This window comes from Meles meles, chromosome 10 (genome assembly GCF_922984935.1).
Source record: "Meles meles chromosome 10, mMelMel3.1 paternal haplotype, whole genome shotgun sequence".
NCBI lineage: Eukaryota > Metazoa > Chordata > Mammalia > Carnivora > Mustelidae > Meles > Meles meles.
Window position 1 is genome coordinate 60864372 of NC_060075.1, and position 18755 is coordinate 60883126.

General features: G+C 37.8%; 1 protein-coding gene across 3 annotated transcripts in view; it reads left to right on the plus strand.

The window, feature by feature from the left end:
• Window positions 1–18755, plus strand: part of DGKB (diacylglycerol kinase beta) — a 684789-nt gene that overhangs the window by 167453 nt on the left and 498581 nt on the right. For all 3 annotated transcript variants that reach the window (XM_046021573.1, XM_046021575.1, XM_046021574.1), the window contains one exon: window positions 12717–12857. In XM_046021573.1, the coding sequence (XP_045877529.1) occupies window positions 12717–12857 (141 nt within the window). The remainder of the gene's footprint in view (window positions 1–12716; window positions 12858–18755) is intronic.

Sequence of the window (18755 nt, forward strand, 5' to 3'; positions counted from 1 at the left end):
AATGATTTTTGGGGGGAATATTTTGTTGCAGTGTAAGTGCCTCTTATCACCTACTTAAAATGTAAGATGATTCTTTCTGCCATTCCCAGGTTGGATTTTTAATTTTTGAAGATATCCCTAATGCTCTATCTGTCCGGCTTTCTCATAACCTCTTCTGCTTCATTGTGAATGTCAGGTCCCTAATGCCTCACATGTTTGCCTGCCCAGTGACTAATTTCTGATTTTAACTTCATCCCCAGAATCTATCACCTGAACTACTCTCTTTGCAGAATGGATCAATCATTTGAAACCTTTGTTTTTTGGCAAATGGCTCGTATACCCTTGACCATGAATCAATATTATGATTTCATATTTCAGTCCCTGCAACTTGAACACTGAAAGTAACCAAAGAGAAATTTCATAAATATGCAGATTGTTACCTCTACAAATTCTTAACATCCAATTTTAACATGGCCTTAACACCTCTTCAGTTTTTTTAAAAACCACCATAAAAACTATTTATTCTTGATACTGACTCCTAGATCAATTAGGCTAAAATTTTCATACTTCCTTTAGTTTATTCAAATCTTTCCCCTCATTCTCAATAGGCTAATTTTTTTTTTCATATCATACAAAAAATAGGCACTAACATAAAATGCCTTAATTATTCCCCATGCAACCCAGAACTGTTTCTTCAGTTCACAGAGAATATGTATTAACTATATTCCAGATGGAACTCTTCATTGGCTGTCCCATAAGGAATCGAACTAAATGTGTTTGAAAGTCAAATAATTATATTCTGCCTACACCTGCTTCTCTCTGTCTTGTCTCTTGGTGAATGGAACCCAAGTATCTATCACTTTTCCGATCCTAAAATCTTGGACTCTTCCAACCCTGTACTGCTTCATGCCTCATGTTTAGTTAATCACAAAATGCTCTCTATTGCTCATTATAACTCCTGAAACATTCTGCCAGTGTCAGTCATTGTTTGTGTTATAGACGACCCATCAGCATGGCTCCCAGCTGGGCCCGACTTCCCATCTCCACCGTGTGCTTTCTCACTCCAAAGCCTGATTAGATTACTCTTGGGTTTCCAAGTCTCAGGCCTTCACTATCACCTTGTGCACAGTTTTTGAAATGTTTTTATTTTTCATGTAAACTTAAATCCTTGATATTTAAAGCAGATTAAAAAAAGAGTTGCTTTGGTGAAGGAAAGGGGTGCAGGAGAAATGTACGTACAGGAAGTCCCAGTCACTGGCCTTCCCACAACTTTTGAGACTCCCTTCCCCTGCCGCCCCCTCCCACCAAGGTGGCTTTAATGCCACTCCAAAGCCTGGGCATTGCAGTGAAGAAAATGATAAAACCTGAGTTTCATAGCAGTGAGCACAATGCCACGTAGCTTGAGGATCTGCCTACAGTCCCAATTCTCTGTCTCTTGCCTGTTGCAGCCCAGACTCTTTAAATACCGAAGTGTTTGCTGTGATTTAAGTCTGCTATGGTCCCTTATCTCACAGCCAAACAAACCCAACTCCTTCAAGTCTCAGCCAATGTGTCACTCTAATTGCATAGCACATGCTGGGAGGGGACACTTGCAGTGGTCCCTGGGAGGCGAGGGTGGAAGGGAGTTTCAAGAAGAGAAAACATGTACATTTCTACTCCAACTTAAAAAAAAAAAAAGCCCCATGAAAGGATAAGGTGTGAACTGTAAGAAACTCAATATTATTTCATTCATAAATATTTATTTATTTTAGATTTTAATTTTTATTCTTTATTATTATTATTAGATTTTTAAATAAATTTTAAATCCAGCATGGTTTCCACACAGTGTTTTATTAGTGTTTTATTAGCTTCAGGTATGTAATACAGTGATTGAACTCTTCCATATATGACTCAGTGCTCATCACTGCAAGCACTCTCCTTAATCGCCATCACCGATTTCACCCCTCCCTCCATCCTCCTTGCCTCTGGTAACCACCAGTTTTTTCTCTAGAGTTAAGGGTTTGTCTCTTGGTTTATCTCTCTCTCTTTTTCCTTTGCTCATTTATTTTGTTTCTTAAATCCTACATAGGAGTGAAATCATGTGGTATTTGTCTTTCTCTGACTGATTCATTTTGCTTAGCGTAATACCGTCTAGATCCATCTATGTTGTTGCATTTGGCAAGATCTCATTCTTTCTTGTGACTGAGTAATATTTTATCATTCACAAATATTTATTGATCACTTCCAATGTACCCACCCACACACACTGTTCGTATTTCAGGGAGCAGAATGTAACTACTTCCTTTCCTATGTAGTCAGTTACATTTTACTAAATAAGTAAAAATGTACATAGTATGTCAGACGGTAAGGTAAGGAGCTGTTAGAAAACATTGGTTAGATAGAAAGTACAAGTCAAAACTGAGGATGACAGGGAGCCCTGAATTTCTCATGAATGACTAAAACTGGGATACAAGTCACAAGGAGATCATTTTTAAAAAGATTTTATTATTATTATTATTATTATTATTTATTAGAAAGAGAGAGAGAGCATTAGTGGTGGGGAAAGGGCAGAGGGAACAGTATAAGCAGACTCCCCGCAGAGCAAGGAGCCCAACACGGGGCACCTGGGGCATCCCAGAACCCTGAGATCATGATCTGAGCTGAAGGCAGATGCTTAACTGACTGAGCCAAGCAGCAACCCCAAAGATAATTTTTCATGCCCCAGATTAGATGGTGGTTGTGACTTTGGAAGTATCAGCATGGCTGGAGGGAGGGTTGGAGGAGTGGTCCTGGCAAGGTCAGGGTCCTATGGCCTTAGGAGTTAGAAGAAGGTAGACTTGCTGAGTACAGAGAGATCTGGGTCTATGCCTTGAATCCTGGGAGTGGGGCAGATGAAGGACTGGAAGAGAGTGGCTGGAGAAGAGGTCAAGGAGGGAGCCAAGGCCCCATGGTGACTGGAGAGCTGTTACACAGCTTTAAACCAGTGGGGTGGACGCTGTCATGATGGAGCATGAGGCTTGAAGGTACAGGATGAGTCAAGATATTTAAGATTGAGAATAATGACAGCCACCTCTGAAAGAGTTAAAGTACTTAATTTTTCGTCCCTCTCATTGCCCAACCAATATGGCAATGGTTAATTGATTTATGCTATTAAGCCACAATATCGTTAATGAATGTAATTCTTTTTATGTTTTCAGTACAGCCAGAGAATCATACCACAGATAATATTTTTAGTCAGAAAAGGAGAAAGAATTTCTTTTTGTCTATAAGGAAATTAATCAAATTAAGGACAGAAAATTATACAATGAAAATGAGGTATTTGAACCTTTGGGAAAATGTTGTTTTGCCAAATGACCTTACTGGATGTTCTTGCCAAAAGACACACTTCATTAATTGTGCTGAGAAGAAATTATTACGCTTATCAGGACTGTCTTGAGGATATTAAAAATATGTGTGTGTGTGCATGTCTGTGTATGTGCATACATATTTTCACCATAGGTAGCTTTATAGGTCTTTTGTGTCTAATAAACTATAAAGTTTCCACAGTGCAAAAAAAGGGCAGACAAGGTCCCCAAAAACACAAACTGAACAGGATTCAAGGCTTGTATGACTATGAGATAGGAAGCTTCTTGGCACATAGTAGGCATTTAAAATACATTTATGCATTTTTTAATGTTGACGGACTTACATACCTACATATAACCACTCTAAAAATAAAGATAACTCTTATTTGTTGACCATTAGCATTTATTTACATCAAGCATTACATTTCTTATGTTTCTATGGTACCAAATTCACTCTTCTAATTATTATTAGCAGTAGCAGTAATCTAAAAATTATTTTACTCCAATAAATCTTTTATCCTGAAACTCTGAAAACTCTTCACTGAAACCACAGAAGAATCTATACCTCAAGGCCCTATTCATAGTAAAATTACTGTCAGTAAGGAAAAGTGTCCCCAGACCTCCCTTTAATTATTAAATGGGTTTGAATATTGGACTTGATTATATAGGTTTCTTTATTCTTCTGTCTGAATATTCTAAGTAAAATGTTTGTCTTCAAACTGGCCACCTTTACCATTAGATTTATTCATCCAGTATAAAAGGATTTTTGAATTTTCAGTTATATGCTAAGGATTGCATGTTAAATAATAGCATTAAGATTTTTGTGCTCTCATGTTCATGAATAATATTTATAGTTTTTTTATTCTAATAAAGGTAAATATATTATTTAGTACTTTTTAGAGTCCAAAATCAGTCATAATTTTTTTCTTTTTTCTTTTCTTCCTTTTAATTTTTTTTAGATGGGGGAGGGGCAGAGGCAGAGGCACAGGGAGAGAGAATTTCAAGCAGGCTCCATGCCCAGTGCAGAGCCCGATGCAGGACTCAGTCGAATGACCCTGAGATCATAACCTGAGGCAAAATCAAGAGTCAGACACTTAACTGACTGAGCCACCCAGGTGCCCCCAAATCAATCATAACTGTTTAACTTGTGATATGCTCTAAAATACCTAGTAGTAGCTAGAAAAAAATGCAATGGTACTGACTTTTGGCTTGGATCCATTAGAATGAAAGCCCTATAAAAATGTGATTTTTTTTTTAGGGGCACCTGGGTAGCTCAGTGGGTTAAGTCTCTGCCTTCAGCTCAGGTCATGGTCCTGGGGTCCTGGGGTCCTGGGATTGAGCCCTGCACCGGGCTCTCTGCTCAGCGGGGAGTCCGCTCCCCCCGCCCCCCACCGCACCTGCCTCTCTGCCTACTTGTGACCTCTCTCTCTCTCTGTCAAATAAATAAAAATAAATAAAATCTTAAAATGAGATTTTTTAAATCTACTGTGTTCAGTGCTTTATACTAGAACTTGGTTTTACATGACTAATAAAGGTTCTTAATATCTATTTAGTTTTTTTTTTTTATAAAGGCATGATAGTTATATACCTATTGGAAAATGCAGATAAGCAAAAAGAAAAAGTATCCACAATCCATTTCCATATAAAAAATGCTGATAAAGATTTGGTAAATATGAATATATGCATGTTTATATTTACACGTGCAAATATGTGTGTGTGTGTGCACGCACCTCACAAATGTGTTTTATTATAAATGGCCCGAGGAGTGGTCTGAATGGAAGATGAACATTTACAGCTCTCAGCTATGACTAGGATTTCTAATTTCATTCCAAAGGTTTATGAAATAATCAATGTACACACTCTTAAGAGTCTTAAAAACCAGACTCCAAAGACAAAACGTCATTTATTGAGAGGCAGGAGACAAAGTCCTCTGATTTAGTTTTCTCTCTAGCCCCAGAGAATTATACTTCACATAAAATCTCAATTCAAACTGCCTTTTGAATTGTGATTACTCTCCTTATCTTTGACTCTTTTCTGGCAAATGTAAAATGGAGATAATAAGTGTTCCTGCACTGGGTGCTGGGGGATGCAAAAAAAAAAAAAAACGTATTAGGTACATTATAAGTGTTCAGTGCATTTCACCTTTACCATTTTTCATTAAACAAATTATTTTCCAGCATTTTAATTTGCAAACATAGGGAAAGATCAAATTCAATATAGCCGCCCCCCCCATGTCATTCATTCTGAAAGAGTATAGTAAAAATTATGGAGTATTACTGGGATTTCTTCTGTTTTTTTTTTTTTTAATTTTTTTTATTTTTCTGGTTTGTTTTGATTTTTGTTTTATTAAAATAGAATTGACATACTCACTCTGTAAGTTTAAGGGGAACAGCATACTGGTTTGACTTACATATATTGTGAAATGATTGCCACAATAAGTTTAGGTACTACCCATAATCTTATACAGATACAATAAAAAACAAAAGCAAAAACAAAAACATGTTTTCCCTTATAATGAGAACTCTTAGGATCTACTCTCTTAACTAGCATTTACAGTTACATCATATAGTAGTGTTAACTATAGTCATTGTGTTGTAGCTTAAATCTCTAGAACTTATTTTTTTTTTTTTAAGATTTTATTTAGGCAGGCAGAGAGAGAGAGGAGGAAGCAGGCTCCCCGCCGAGCAGAGAACCCGATGTGGGGCTCGATCCCAGGACCCTGGGATCATGACCTGAGCTGAAGGCAGAGGCTTTAACCCACTGAGCCACCCAGGCGCCCCTAGAACTTATTTTTTTTAATAAACAGAAGTTTGTGCCTTTTGACTGTATTCCTGCAATTCCCCTCCCTCCACCTCATTCTCATGACTTGTACTTTTTAAAATTTATTTTTTTAAAAATATTTATTTATTTATTTCAGAGAGAGAGAGAGAGGCTGAGCACAAGAGAGAGAAGGAGCAGGGGGAGGGGCAAGAAGAGGGAGAAGCAGACTCCCTGCTGAGCAGGGAGCCTGACATGGGATTCAATCCCAGGACGCTGGGATCGTGACTTGAGTCACGATCTTAACTGACTAAAGCACCCAGGTGCCCATACTTTTCTTTCTTTCTTTCTTTCTTTCCTTTTTTTAACTTAAGTATAGTTGACACACGACATTAGATTAGTTTCAGGTATACAACAAAGTGATTCAACAAGTTTATAGGTTATGCGGTCTGTGGCTTACGCACATATGTAGCTACCATCTGTGACCATATGATGCTATTACAATGCCATTGACTATATTCCCTCTGTTGTACGTTTTGTTCCTGTGACTTATTCATTCCATAGCTGAAAGCCTGTATCTCTCACTCCTCTTCACCTCTTTTGCCACCATTGTTCCCGCCCCCTTCCCCTTCCTTTGGGTAACCGTAAGTTTCTTCTGTTATGGGTCTGCTTCTGCTTTTTTGTTTGTTTTATTTCTCAGATTACACATATGAGTGAAATCATGTGGTATTTGTCTTTCTCCAACTGACTGATTTCACTTGGCATAATGCCCTTTAGGTCCATCCATGTTGTCACAAATGACAAGATCTCAACCTTTGCTCGTGATGCATAATACTCCATTATATGTAAAAGATGAATTATGTTCATCTATGGATGGACACTTGGGGGTCCTTCCATGTCTTGGCTCTTGTAAATCATGTTGCAGTACCCATAAGGATGCATATATCTTTTCAAGTTAGTGTTTTCATTTTCTTTGGGTAAATACCCATTGGTGGTATTGGGATTTCTTTTTAATGTGACAAAAATAAAGGTTATTATAACTTTCTACATGTGGTAGTTTTATTCTCATACTTAGGGATACTCAAGAAGCAGAGTAATTCAACCAACTTTCACTCTTCTTCCTGTAGACAGTATGTCTCCAGCACTAATATGGTAGCCATCAACCTGATGTAGCTATTTAATTTAAATTTAAATTAGTTAACAAGTAAATAAGATAAAAATTCAGTTCCTCAGTCCTACCAGCCATGTTTCCTGTGCTTAACAGCCACATATGGTTAATACTCCCATATTGAATAGTACATATATACCATATTTCTGTCATTGCAGGTTATTTTACTAGACATATTGATGTAGACAGATCTTGATTTTACTGCTTTAAAAGTCCCTAAAGTTTGGAATTAGATATCCTGTCCTCAACTCTTGACTCCCCAGATTACTACATGATGATCAGAGGTTCACTTTACTCTCTGATTTTCCACCCTCTTGTCTCTCTCTCTCTCTCTCTTTTTAAATATTTTATTTATTTATTTGACACAGAGAGAGGTCACAAGGAGGCAGAGAGGCAGGCAGAGGGAGAGGGAGAAACAGGCTCCCCACCGAGCAGAGAGCCCGATGCGGGGCTCGATCCCAGGACCCTGAGATCATGACCCGGGCTGAAGACAGAGGCTTAAACCGCTGAGCCACCCAGGCTCCCCCACCCTCTTGTCTCTTAAAATAGAATTGTAGGGTCAGATCAGAACACTGTGTTTAAGCGATGTTGGCACACAGCCAGGGATGTTATTAGTTCCTCCTTCACAGACGTCCTCTGCTTCTACAACATCACCCCCAAAGACCTGTGCTTCAAGTCCTGTTCCTTATTATTGTTTGTTTGAGGTTTTTGCCGATGTCCAGACAGATGAAGTGCAGAGAATGTTCATACAGAAAATTTGCTGACCCCGGTCTCCTGTCAGGGAAGGTATCTCCCTGCCTGTCCTCACTTTATGTATATTTTACATTCCTTGTTGATTTGTAACCCAGTCTATCTCATTTTGCTGTCAGTTTGTACAAGCATAAAAGCCATTATAATACTATCCTAAGGCGAGCATAGTTGGAAGGTTAACTCTGAAAATCAAGAAACATCTGACAATACCAAACAATTGTTTTTAATCTTGATTGTCTGTGCTACTTGTTGTGACTATTAATATGGATATTGGAAATCCGACTATACTATGACAGATTGTTTCTAAGCCTCATAAATTCCTGAAAATTGAACCAGTATTGAAAAATGGAAAGCCAAATTGCCAGTGTTTTTTTTTTTTTTTGGCCTTACACATTTAGAAATGTAATTCATGTTATTAGTTTTGAATTTTCCATTTTGAAAGATAAGGGGAAACAATAGATGTAACAATACCCTTTTCATTGTCTGAGCTACATGTATTTGGCAATAAAACAAACTGGAACAGAGGCAATAAGTGAACATGAACCCAAAGTGTATCTGCCAATGATTGCACCTTGAAGCTAGAATTTAAAGTATCTATTAAAACAAAACATTTTAGGTATTTGTTTCAAGAAATAGAGTGTCTAGATTGAAGTACAATGAAAGTCATGTGCTTGAAGAATGTGGTAAAAGAGGCAGTGCTCTCCTTGACTAGAGCTAACTATTTTGGTAGTTAGAACTTTGAAGAATGTTTATATGTAAGAAGGTGTACAAACACACACACACTAAAAATCATCATAAAACTGAAAATGTTTTTCAAAGTACAATAATTATTCCTAATGAAACTTAATGCAGTCTAATTACAATGCTTATTTTTTCACTGTATTTTGTGCTTTCTTGTTCATTACAGTATACATGTCTAGATATACATTGGTGTGGACATAAGTGGTGTCTGCGTGTATGTACACTTGCTTCACTTTTGTGAGGAAATATTCAAAGAAGCATAACTTTGGCATGTTAGTGAGCTTGCAAATTGGGTGTCAGTTAATCACATTTTTTTTAAAGCTAAATATTGGCCACTTGAGGCCAAAGTTTTACCCTGCTTTATGTTCCATTCCAACTCTAAAGAGTTTCTCCATTAGTGGGATGAATTAAAATGGCCTTCCTTAATGGAACATAGAATTTTTTTTTTAAAGATTTTATTTATTTATTTGACAGACAGAGATCACAATTAGGCAGAGGCGGCACACAGAGAAAGAGAGAGAGGAGGAAGCAGGCGCCCCGCTGAGCAGAGAGCCCGATGCGAGGCTCGATTCCAGGACCCTGGGACCATGACCTGAGCTGAGGGCAGAGGCTTTAACCCACTGAGCCATCCAGGCGCCCCTGGAACATAGAATTTTGAGCCTCTTCATTCGAGGCCACTGCTGCTAAAGAAGAATGCAGGTTTACATTTACCATCTCCTTGAAAAGCTGTAATCAGGAAATGCGGCTTGCAACTTCTCGTTTGCCACTTGCTGTTTCTTGTGTTCCGAATAAAGCTTAGTATGGTCTGCTTGAGAGAAAAGGAAGTTTTTTAGGGCCATAAGGAAAGAAGTAGTGGAAAAGACCTCCAGCCTGATTTAAGCCAAGGGGAAAATGTATATTAATGGTAGAACAGGGTGGAAAAATTCTCTATGACGAGAGATTGAGGCCCCCGGGTCTGCTTTCAAAAAATGATATGAAAATATGGAGAAACATTTTGACCACAGAAGCGAAAATGAGCTAATTTTGAGGATGAGGGTAGGAGCAGGAACAAATCTGTGAAGTTTTTCCTCAGTTCGGCAGCTCAAGATTTAGTCAGGTCCTGTTCTATGAAGTTTTTTGTTGTGAAGTAACTGAGATAAAGGTCTTTGATACACCCTAAAAGTCATTGCGAAAGTGTATATTTTATCACTCACAAAGGAGCCGAAACAAAAACTTTGTATGGGTTTGAGGAAGAGTTGGTTAGTTTTTCAACGTGTGTTACCATAGAAGTCCATAATTTAAAAAAAAAAAAAACTGTAAATTTTTTTAAGTATAAAACTGTTACCTGACTATGATACAGCTTTCAGTTTACAACATGTCATGAACAGAAAATGAAAAATACTCACTCATTTTGCCAAAAATCATTTTAGTATAATAATACGCTTTTCTAGAAAGGTGGGGCTAAATATAAATTATATTTGTATGCTTCTGTTCAATATATGTATTACTTACAGGAAAAGCAAACAGAAAATTACGTGGTCTTTACATGTTCCAAATTGTTTATATTCGCTGTAATGAAAGCTGATAAAGAAATACCATACATTCTAGCTTCGTACAAACAAATGATCATGAGGTGTTCTAAATCAGTGAAAATATATAATGCGGTTGGCATTCTTTCAAATGGATGTCATAACATGTTCTTTTCCCTTTTTCTTGTTTTGTTCTGAGGTTTTGTGCAAGAGTTAAATCAAGCTGATTAAATCATTTCAGTACCAGAGGAGAGAGGATGAGCTCATCAGGCAGGATGGGTTAGGTCATAGTTTATCCGATCATAACTCAAGTGCTGTGTTTTCCAAGTTTGGAAGTTATGGTCATGTCAAAGGTCAGCGCCAAAATGTCTTTTATCCTAAGTTGGAACTGCTTATTCCTGCAGCTGGCCAAACTTCAGTTTTTTTACTTTAGTTAGATAGAATTAGTCAGGTATGTATATATTTTTTGAAAAATTCAGGATTGCCTTCAATTCTCTGCCTTCTTTTATTTTTAAAAATAACTATATTAGTTTGCATTAGACATGCAGTAACACTTTTGTTAAGAATAATCAACTTATAATTATATATCCTTTTTAATAGCTATAAACAGAAGTAGAATTAACGTGAAGCATAGAGCTGTATTTGAAATAAGTATGACTTGGGTAAAAACAAAAAACTGAAAGATGTGAAGCAGTGTTCTTCAAAATGTGAACGGTGAATTCAATTTAGAGGGTCTTTGACAGAATTTTAAGAATGAAATAGAAGAAAGGAGAATATGTTAACCCAGAAAAGAAAGCTTGAAGCTGTTATGGAACCTACTAATGTTGAGAGGCAGAAAGGGGGGGCAAGAGAGGGAAGGAGAATAAAATGCTGGATTCACATGTAAATTGTTTTTCTTACTTTTTCTTACTGTTGGCCTTGAACAAAAAGTCTGTCATCCTTTAGTGTAGAATAAAGAGGGTGGTTTTGTCAGCTGTGGAACTCGAAGCCTGTAAAATGGGAATATTGTGATCTACCTCACGGAGTTAACGTGGGAATTAAGTGAGGCGATCCATGTTAAAGCCAGCACGGTTCCTGTCACATATTTGACGCCCGATAAATGAACCTTTTATTATTAGTAACACTGTGAATGAGGAAAATAATTTAATAATCCATTAAATGATATGCTGGCTATCTTGAGATGGCTGGAGGAGATGCCAGCTGTTCCGTCAAAGTTATGCATCAGAGGAAATACACAAGAGTTCGAGATGTGGTGAGGTAGAGGCATTCTTTGCATTGATAGGCTTGCGGAACTGTGTTTGGTTGGGATTATTCCCTCCATTCTTAACTCCTGGTGGATTAGGAATCTAGTAGCCATTCAGCCCGTTAGCCATTTCACCCAAACATCTCTTGTTTTGCCAAATAACCTTAAACAATAATTGGGGTTTGCCTTTAGATCTTGTGAGGCACACATGATCAGGTTTCACAGGCATCTGTGTTAGATGGAATTAACCATTTATTGTTACATTTTTTTTTTAAGATTTTATTTATTTATCTGACAGAGAGAGAGACAGATCACAGGTAGGCAGGGAGGCAGACAGAGAGAGGAGGAAGCAGGCTCTCCGAGGAGCAGAGAGCCAGATGTGGGGCTCGATCCCAGGACCCTCGGATCACGACCCAAGCCAAAGGCAGAGGCTTCAACCCACTGAGCCACCCAAGTGCCCCTAACCATTTATTGTAGAAGAGTTTCAGTTCAATCATTATCAGCTAGACAATCTGCAGTCATCATCTCTTGCAAACAGACATTCGAGTCCTCTACCCTTGTCTTAGAATAAGCACAGTGAATGGGTTTCAAGAAATAAAGTTACGAGCCATATTAAAACTAAAGTATGGTCATATGTCCTTACCTCTCTAATTAAATGTCTGTCATGTTTAAATGGATTATTGTTTATGTTCCCTTTCTTACTCATGGACAGATTGCTTGATGGGAAAAAGGATGTTTTATTCATGGTGCCCACAAGTATTTGAAATAAATACCTGTTTTTCTGAATGAATGATTCCTGATTGTCAACATATAAATCATACTATGACAGACTCAAGTCTCTTCTTCAGTGTTTCTTTAAAGGCCAATTTTCATATCTTTTTAGCTGATTTATCATTGTCACGCCCTAAAGCAGAGAAAGGTGGAAGAGAAAAGTGGTTGTTCATGTGTTTAAATTTGTCTACCAGCTCACCCTGGCCAAGAGGATTCTGACCCCAACATGCTTTCCCTTATAGTCAGATGGAGCAATCTCCATGTTCCTGAATACCAAAAAAACTGAATTATTTACAGTAATCATAGACTATATCTGGCTCTGCTATCCTAGAGTTCCAGGGAATTTGGCTATTTTTTTACCCAAGAAATTTAGTTCTCTACATGGTCTATGTGTTATCTATTTTCTTAGGTGTCTTTTTCTTTGAAAGCACTGTATGGATATTTTTAAGAATATAAAGGCAATTTTTTTTTTCCAGGTCTGAGAATGAATAAAGGTGCCATCACCCCTCCCCGTACTTCTCCTGCGAATACGTGTTCCCCAGAAGTAATCCATCTGAAGGACATTGTCTGTTATCTTTCTCTCCTTGAACGAGGAAGACCTGAGGATAAACTCGAGTGTATGTGTTTCTTTGTTTAGTTTACTTATCACGGCAGGGGTTAGGGAAGGGACTGTCTAGATAGTAATGAATTTTAAAACTGGATCTGCTATAGTTGTCTAAATTTTCATTAAATGAAGTAACTTTGGTTAATAAATAAAAATTCCTTCATTGGGAATCAAACAAAGGATTTTACTAATCTGTCAATTTCAGGTTTACATCAAGTTCCCTTTATTACGGAGTATTTCTTGAGCGTATTGGTCTGTCAAATGGCTTTCTTGACTGTCCCTTAGTTTGGTAACATGATATTGGAAAGTGTCATTTGAGTTGTTTTGGAAAAAACCTTTATTTCTAGTGTGGAGGAGATCTTGTCCTTAGTCAACAGTGGGGTTCATTTGTACACAGACAACTTGAGTATTGGCCATCTTCCTCGAAAATGTCAGCACTGATACTTTCTTTCCCAGGGAAAAATGATTTCTCACATGTCAAGCTTGCAAGTTTCATGTATAGAAGTTGACTGTGGATATTACAAATAAACAATAGCTCTGTTGCTTTCTTCTACAACAGAGCAGATACTTCCAATTGAGAATTTAAAGGAAATGAATTGCGGTCTTTAATTAAACTATAGTGTCTGAGCTCCCTCTGGTGGCAAATTGTACTCATTGCAATGCAGGAAAATATTTTTCAAATATTTACTCTAAGGCAGCATTTAATAATCTAGTCTGTCTCCAAAGCCCCTGCTAAACGTAGAGCTGGTGGCTTATTCAGGAGTCTGATTAACTTGATTATATTGGATGGTATTAAAATGAATTAAAAATTCTTGCTACTGAAATGATAGTGAAGATATAAATCCTAAGTTTGATATTTTCAAGTAGATCTAGAACAGTGTGATGTCTCAGAATTTACCATTTGAAAGCATGTTTAGTTAATCTAATAGTAGCACATTGATGATATTCTCTTACTAATAACGAATTTACCGTAGTGTGACTATTTAAGTCACACCTGTGTAAGTTACAAATAAACCATATTAACATCATTTTTTAAATACGTATTTATTATTCCTAAATGTTGAATATTTGCATTTCAAGATTTATTTGTATTCCTAAGGACATACAGAAATCTCTCTCATTCCAAAATAAATATTAGTGTTCAGGGACTTTCTACTGAAGTGACAGCCAAGGAGAAAGTTTGCTCAGGTGTTATCAGGTCCGTGTTTGGGATGATTTTCAACATACAAAGGCACAGACCTTTTTCCAGGTCTGGAATGGAATGAAGGCACTGTCGCTCCTGTTCAACATGCTCTTTGTGTCACACTTTAATTATTTTTGTGTCGACTGGAAGCGTTTTAATTTTAAGGTAGAATTCCTAAGAGGCATACTTTTAAGTTTTCAGTGCGAGTTTAAGAATCATCAGTATTTGTCCACAACTGTAGGCAGAATGGTAACCCACACATCACTTAAAAATACTTAATGAATCAGATCAAACCTGACATGCCACTGACCTTTCAACCCCCTTTCCTCTGCACTGTCTTTGAATTTTCCAGCTCTTTTTTTTTTTTAACATTTTATTTATTTATTTGACACAGAGAGAGAGAGAGACAGACAGACAGACAGACAGACAGTGAGAGCAGGAACACAAGCAAGGGGAATGTGAGGGGGGAAGCAGGCTTCCTGCTGAGCAGGGAGCCCAATGTGGGGCTTGATCCCAGGACTCTGGGATCATGACCTGAGCCAAAGGCAGATGCTTAACTTCTGAGCCATCCAGGCACCCTTTCCAGCTCTTTCCCAAACCTACATCAGATCCAGGCACGTCTGCCATTTTCCTTAACTGTTGCTTTAGACTCTTGTCATGGGTAGACTTGTTGGGGCCTGACACCGTCACTGTGGTTTTCACTAGACTCTTCAAAGTAGATGCATGCCAGCTTCAGAACGCATGAAGGTGTGCCTCTGACTCTGCTCCACTCTGGTTCTCATCTCTACTATCCTCCAATGTGGAGGAACTTAACCTGGTCCTTGGTTATCGGGAGCCTGTTTTGGTCTGTTTCTTAAATGCCGGCGCCCGGCCCTTCCCTACATCGGTTAATTCAGAATCCATTCCTGTCACTCACTCTCCTGTCCATGGACTAGACATTGTTCCTTTTCTGCCATCAAACATTTCATGTATTCTTCTGTAGTTACAGATTTTTAAATTTTTTAAACTTGACATTTATTTTCAGTAATACTTGAAAGAAATCGAATGTTTGTGGTTAATTTAATATAAACTTATTTCCAAAATAAGTTTGGGACTTATTAAACATAATATAAACTACAGGAGAGAAAAAAAATGGAAAAAGCAATTAAAATTAACACAGAAATAAATAGGAGTGAATGCCCAATACAATTAACTTTGGGTGGTGAATGCTGAATTTGGATCTTAATTTCTAGGTAGCTGAACAGAAAGGAATACATGCACACTGGCTTAGGCCAGAATTTCTTACATTTTATCACACTTAACATCACCTGCAGGACTTATGAACACACAGTTTATTCTGGGCCCCAAATGCAGGGTAGGCAATTCAGCAGGCCTGGAGGGGGGCCTCAGAATGTTCATGTATAACAGGTGTCCAGGGGATGCTGATGTTGCTGTTCCGGGGACCACATTTTGAGGAGCCCTGGTTTATGTGGTTCCTTTGGTCCATGAAAACACAGACATGCAAAAAAAAAAAACCAAAAAAAAAAACCAAAAAAAAAAAAACCCCACACACATGCAGTTTCTCTGAAAGGAGGATTGTTTCTCGGAATTGTTGAATGGCAACAGTTTTTGGTAGGTTCTCTGGGTTATTACATAAAATAATGGCATTGTTGTAAATGTTTATAAAAGGAATACTTTTTCCCCCAAAATGATGTTTTAGAAATCTCTTTGTCACTTGCTGTCACCTCTCATCTTCCCACCTGTCTTTTCTGCCAGGTGTTCACCCAATGTTTAGAATAAAGATCGTTTTTTCATTGAGAGGAAACAAACAGGAGCTCTTGAACTTTCCGCCGATTGTATGCCATATCTTCACTTTACTTTACTTGCTCCAATCATATTTTCTCACTGAGAACTTTGCTCATACCGAGGCCTGCTCAGGTAGATGGTGTTTATTCACCTGCTGCCATGGATCCTTGCAGAGTATGTGTGCACGTGCGTGCGTGTGCATAGGGGTTTTTGTGTATACGTGTTGAGGTCGTGGGGGATTTCATTTTCCTCTCTCCTTGTGGGTATCAGATACCAACCACCCAGATGCATGGATGAGAACACTGTACCAAGGTTGATCTGTCCTCTCCACCCCAAGCCTGCTATAGGACTTTGTGGAGATCCTTTTAGTATCTTCCTCTTTTAGTTTCCTTGCCTTTCTCCAATTCTGTGACCTCACCCCCATTTTATTTCAGTCACCCACTTCTGCAGCAATACCCCATGCCTTATAAATTCCAAAGACTGTTCTTACTCTAAAATTTTAAGCTTTCGTATTTTACTTTGACCATAGACTATGGTCACTTAACTCCCCCCACCCCCCACCACTTTCAAATATAGCGAAGCACAGTATTTAAGAGCCTAGATTCTTGGTTTCACTAATTGAATGCGGCCTAGCTTTGACACTTATGAGTGACTAGGACACATTAAAGCAAAACAAGACAAAACAAAAAAACTCTTCAGGCCTCAGTTTCTCCAGCTGTAAAATTGGAATCATAGCAATATTTATCTCATATGTTTGCTATGAAAATTAGATGACCCAATATCTGCTCACGTAAATTCCTTCACATTTCTAGCTCACATAAATGTTTGTTCTATGAAATATAAGTAAGTTGAGTATTCTTGTCTCTTAACCATTTCCCTCCCTCCTCAATTTGCCTGTTGCCTTTCGCTCATTGGACCCTTAGGCACCCAATTTCTCTGCTTGTATACTGAGGTGGCAGAGAGTTAGTAAAATAAAAAGATCATTCTACGGGTTATAACTCCACTCAAAACCTGAGCTGGCCCAGCATGCCTTTGGTGTTTTGCTAGTCGTCAACTTCTTTAGCTAAAAGTTAATCCAGATGCTTCATTGTTCCAACACCTACCTATTTAATCATCATCTCGCTCATTAGGTGTGAATTCTTGTAACTTCCTTTCATGTTACCTAGAACCTGTCAACTTCTAGACATTTTCTTTCCTCTTCTTCTTATGACTCAGGGTGAATGTGTCCCTTTGACAGTTCCCTGTTGAATAATACATAAACTGAAGCCCTTACTTAGCAACTATAAACTGATTGGACTCTACAGTTAGACCCCCACTCACTTTGTCAGTCTTGCCTTTACCTTTGACCTGCACACATGTGCACAATGTCCCTGTCACATGGATCTACGTTTCAATCATCAGACAAACGCCAAACCTTTCTGTCTTTGCACCTTTGCTTCTAACGTGCATTTGCTGGGAGGGTTCTTTCTCAGCATATATCAGGTCCAGTGCAGTGCACGCTTGAGGTCCAGCTCATGCCGTGATTCCTCTTGCCACCTCCTAATTGAATACATTTTACTCCTTCTTGTACGTTTGTGCTGTGTCTGACTTCCCACCCTATCAGCTACGACGTGTGTGTGTATTTTAAGAGACAGATGCTAAGTAAATGATACTTAAATGGAATTGTATTGAAGCCAGTGGATGCTTGAGAAGAGAAAAATAATGTGAATTATTTAAAGGATGGAATAATACTAAATTCATTTATACTGTGACTTTAAAAAAATATTTTATTTATTTATTTTTTGAGAGAGAAAGAGAGAAAACGAGTCGGGGAGGTGCAGAGGGAGAGGGAGAAGCAGACTCTGCTGAGCAGGAAGTCAGACTCCGGGCTGGGTCTCTGGATCCTGGCATCGTGATCTGAGCTGAAGGCAGACTCTTAACCTGCTGAGCCACCCAGGCGCCCCTGTACTGTGACTTGAAGATAAATGCACCAATTTGGATTGGTGTTTATGAATTGTTCATGACTTAACTAAAATAACTTTTGTTAGCTTACATTTAATGAAAATGACTGGAGAGAAATCGGTTTGAAAATAACCAGAAAATAGATAACTGACCCACAGATAATGAAGACTAACCTGTGTGTTAAAGTCACTGGTATGTATAGTATTAATCGTAGAACAATTGGATTTAACATTGAAGAGATCCTAAGTATCAGGATAGTCAACTTCCCTCTAGTGTCAATGAAAAAAACTGAAGCCCAGAGAGACGGATTATTAATTATAGCACTAGTTTATCTGGCTGTGACTAATACCCATGATTTCTGCCTTACTGTTAAGGTGCTCTTTTATTTTGAAAAGTTTCCTTTCCTTATCTTTATTGTCATTTCTCCGGAGGAAAAAAGAGAAAACATTGCTTCATTGCATTAGATGTCACAAACTCCCAAGCAGCTAATTTTTTTTCACCTCTGCCCCAAAAGTTTAAGTGGGTCTTAAAATATATAAAACAGTAAAAAATTGTGAATTAAAAGATTCTAGCTTATAGGCCTTTAAAAAATAAATTTTCTAATGCTTAATAAGAAATTCCATATTAATATTTTTATTATGAATCATATGGTATGCCAAGTATAAAAACACTGGAGTGTATTTAGTAGAATGTTCAAGGAGAAAACAGATTAAAAACTTGCAAATCTTTTGGAAGGGAAAAAATTCTAGATATAAAGAATGAACCTTATATTGCATAATATGCCTTTGCCCTGATCTTTTAACCAAATTCATGTGTGGGAGCATAATTGTTTCTATATAAAGGGAAATTACATGAACATAAAAATAGAAAAAAAGTGGGTTAAACTAACTTATAACTTTGAAAAAGGTAGTCACATTTGGAAGCTATCATGTTGACAGAGTAATTTTAATATTGGGCTTAAAATATTTTTGCACCTAAAAATCTGTATCCTTATTATGTTAG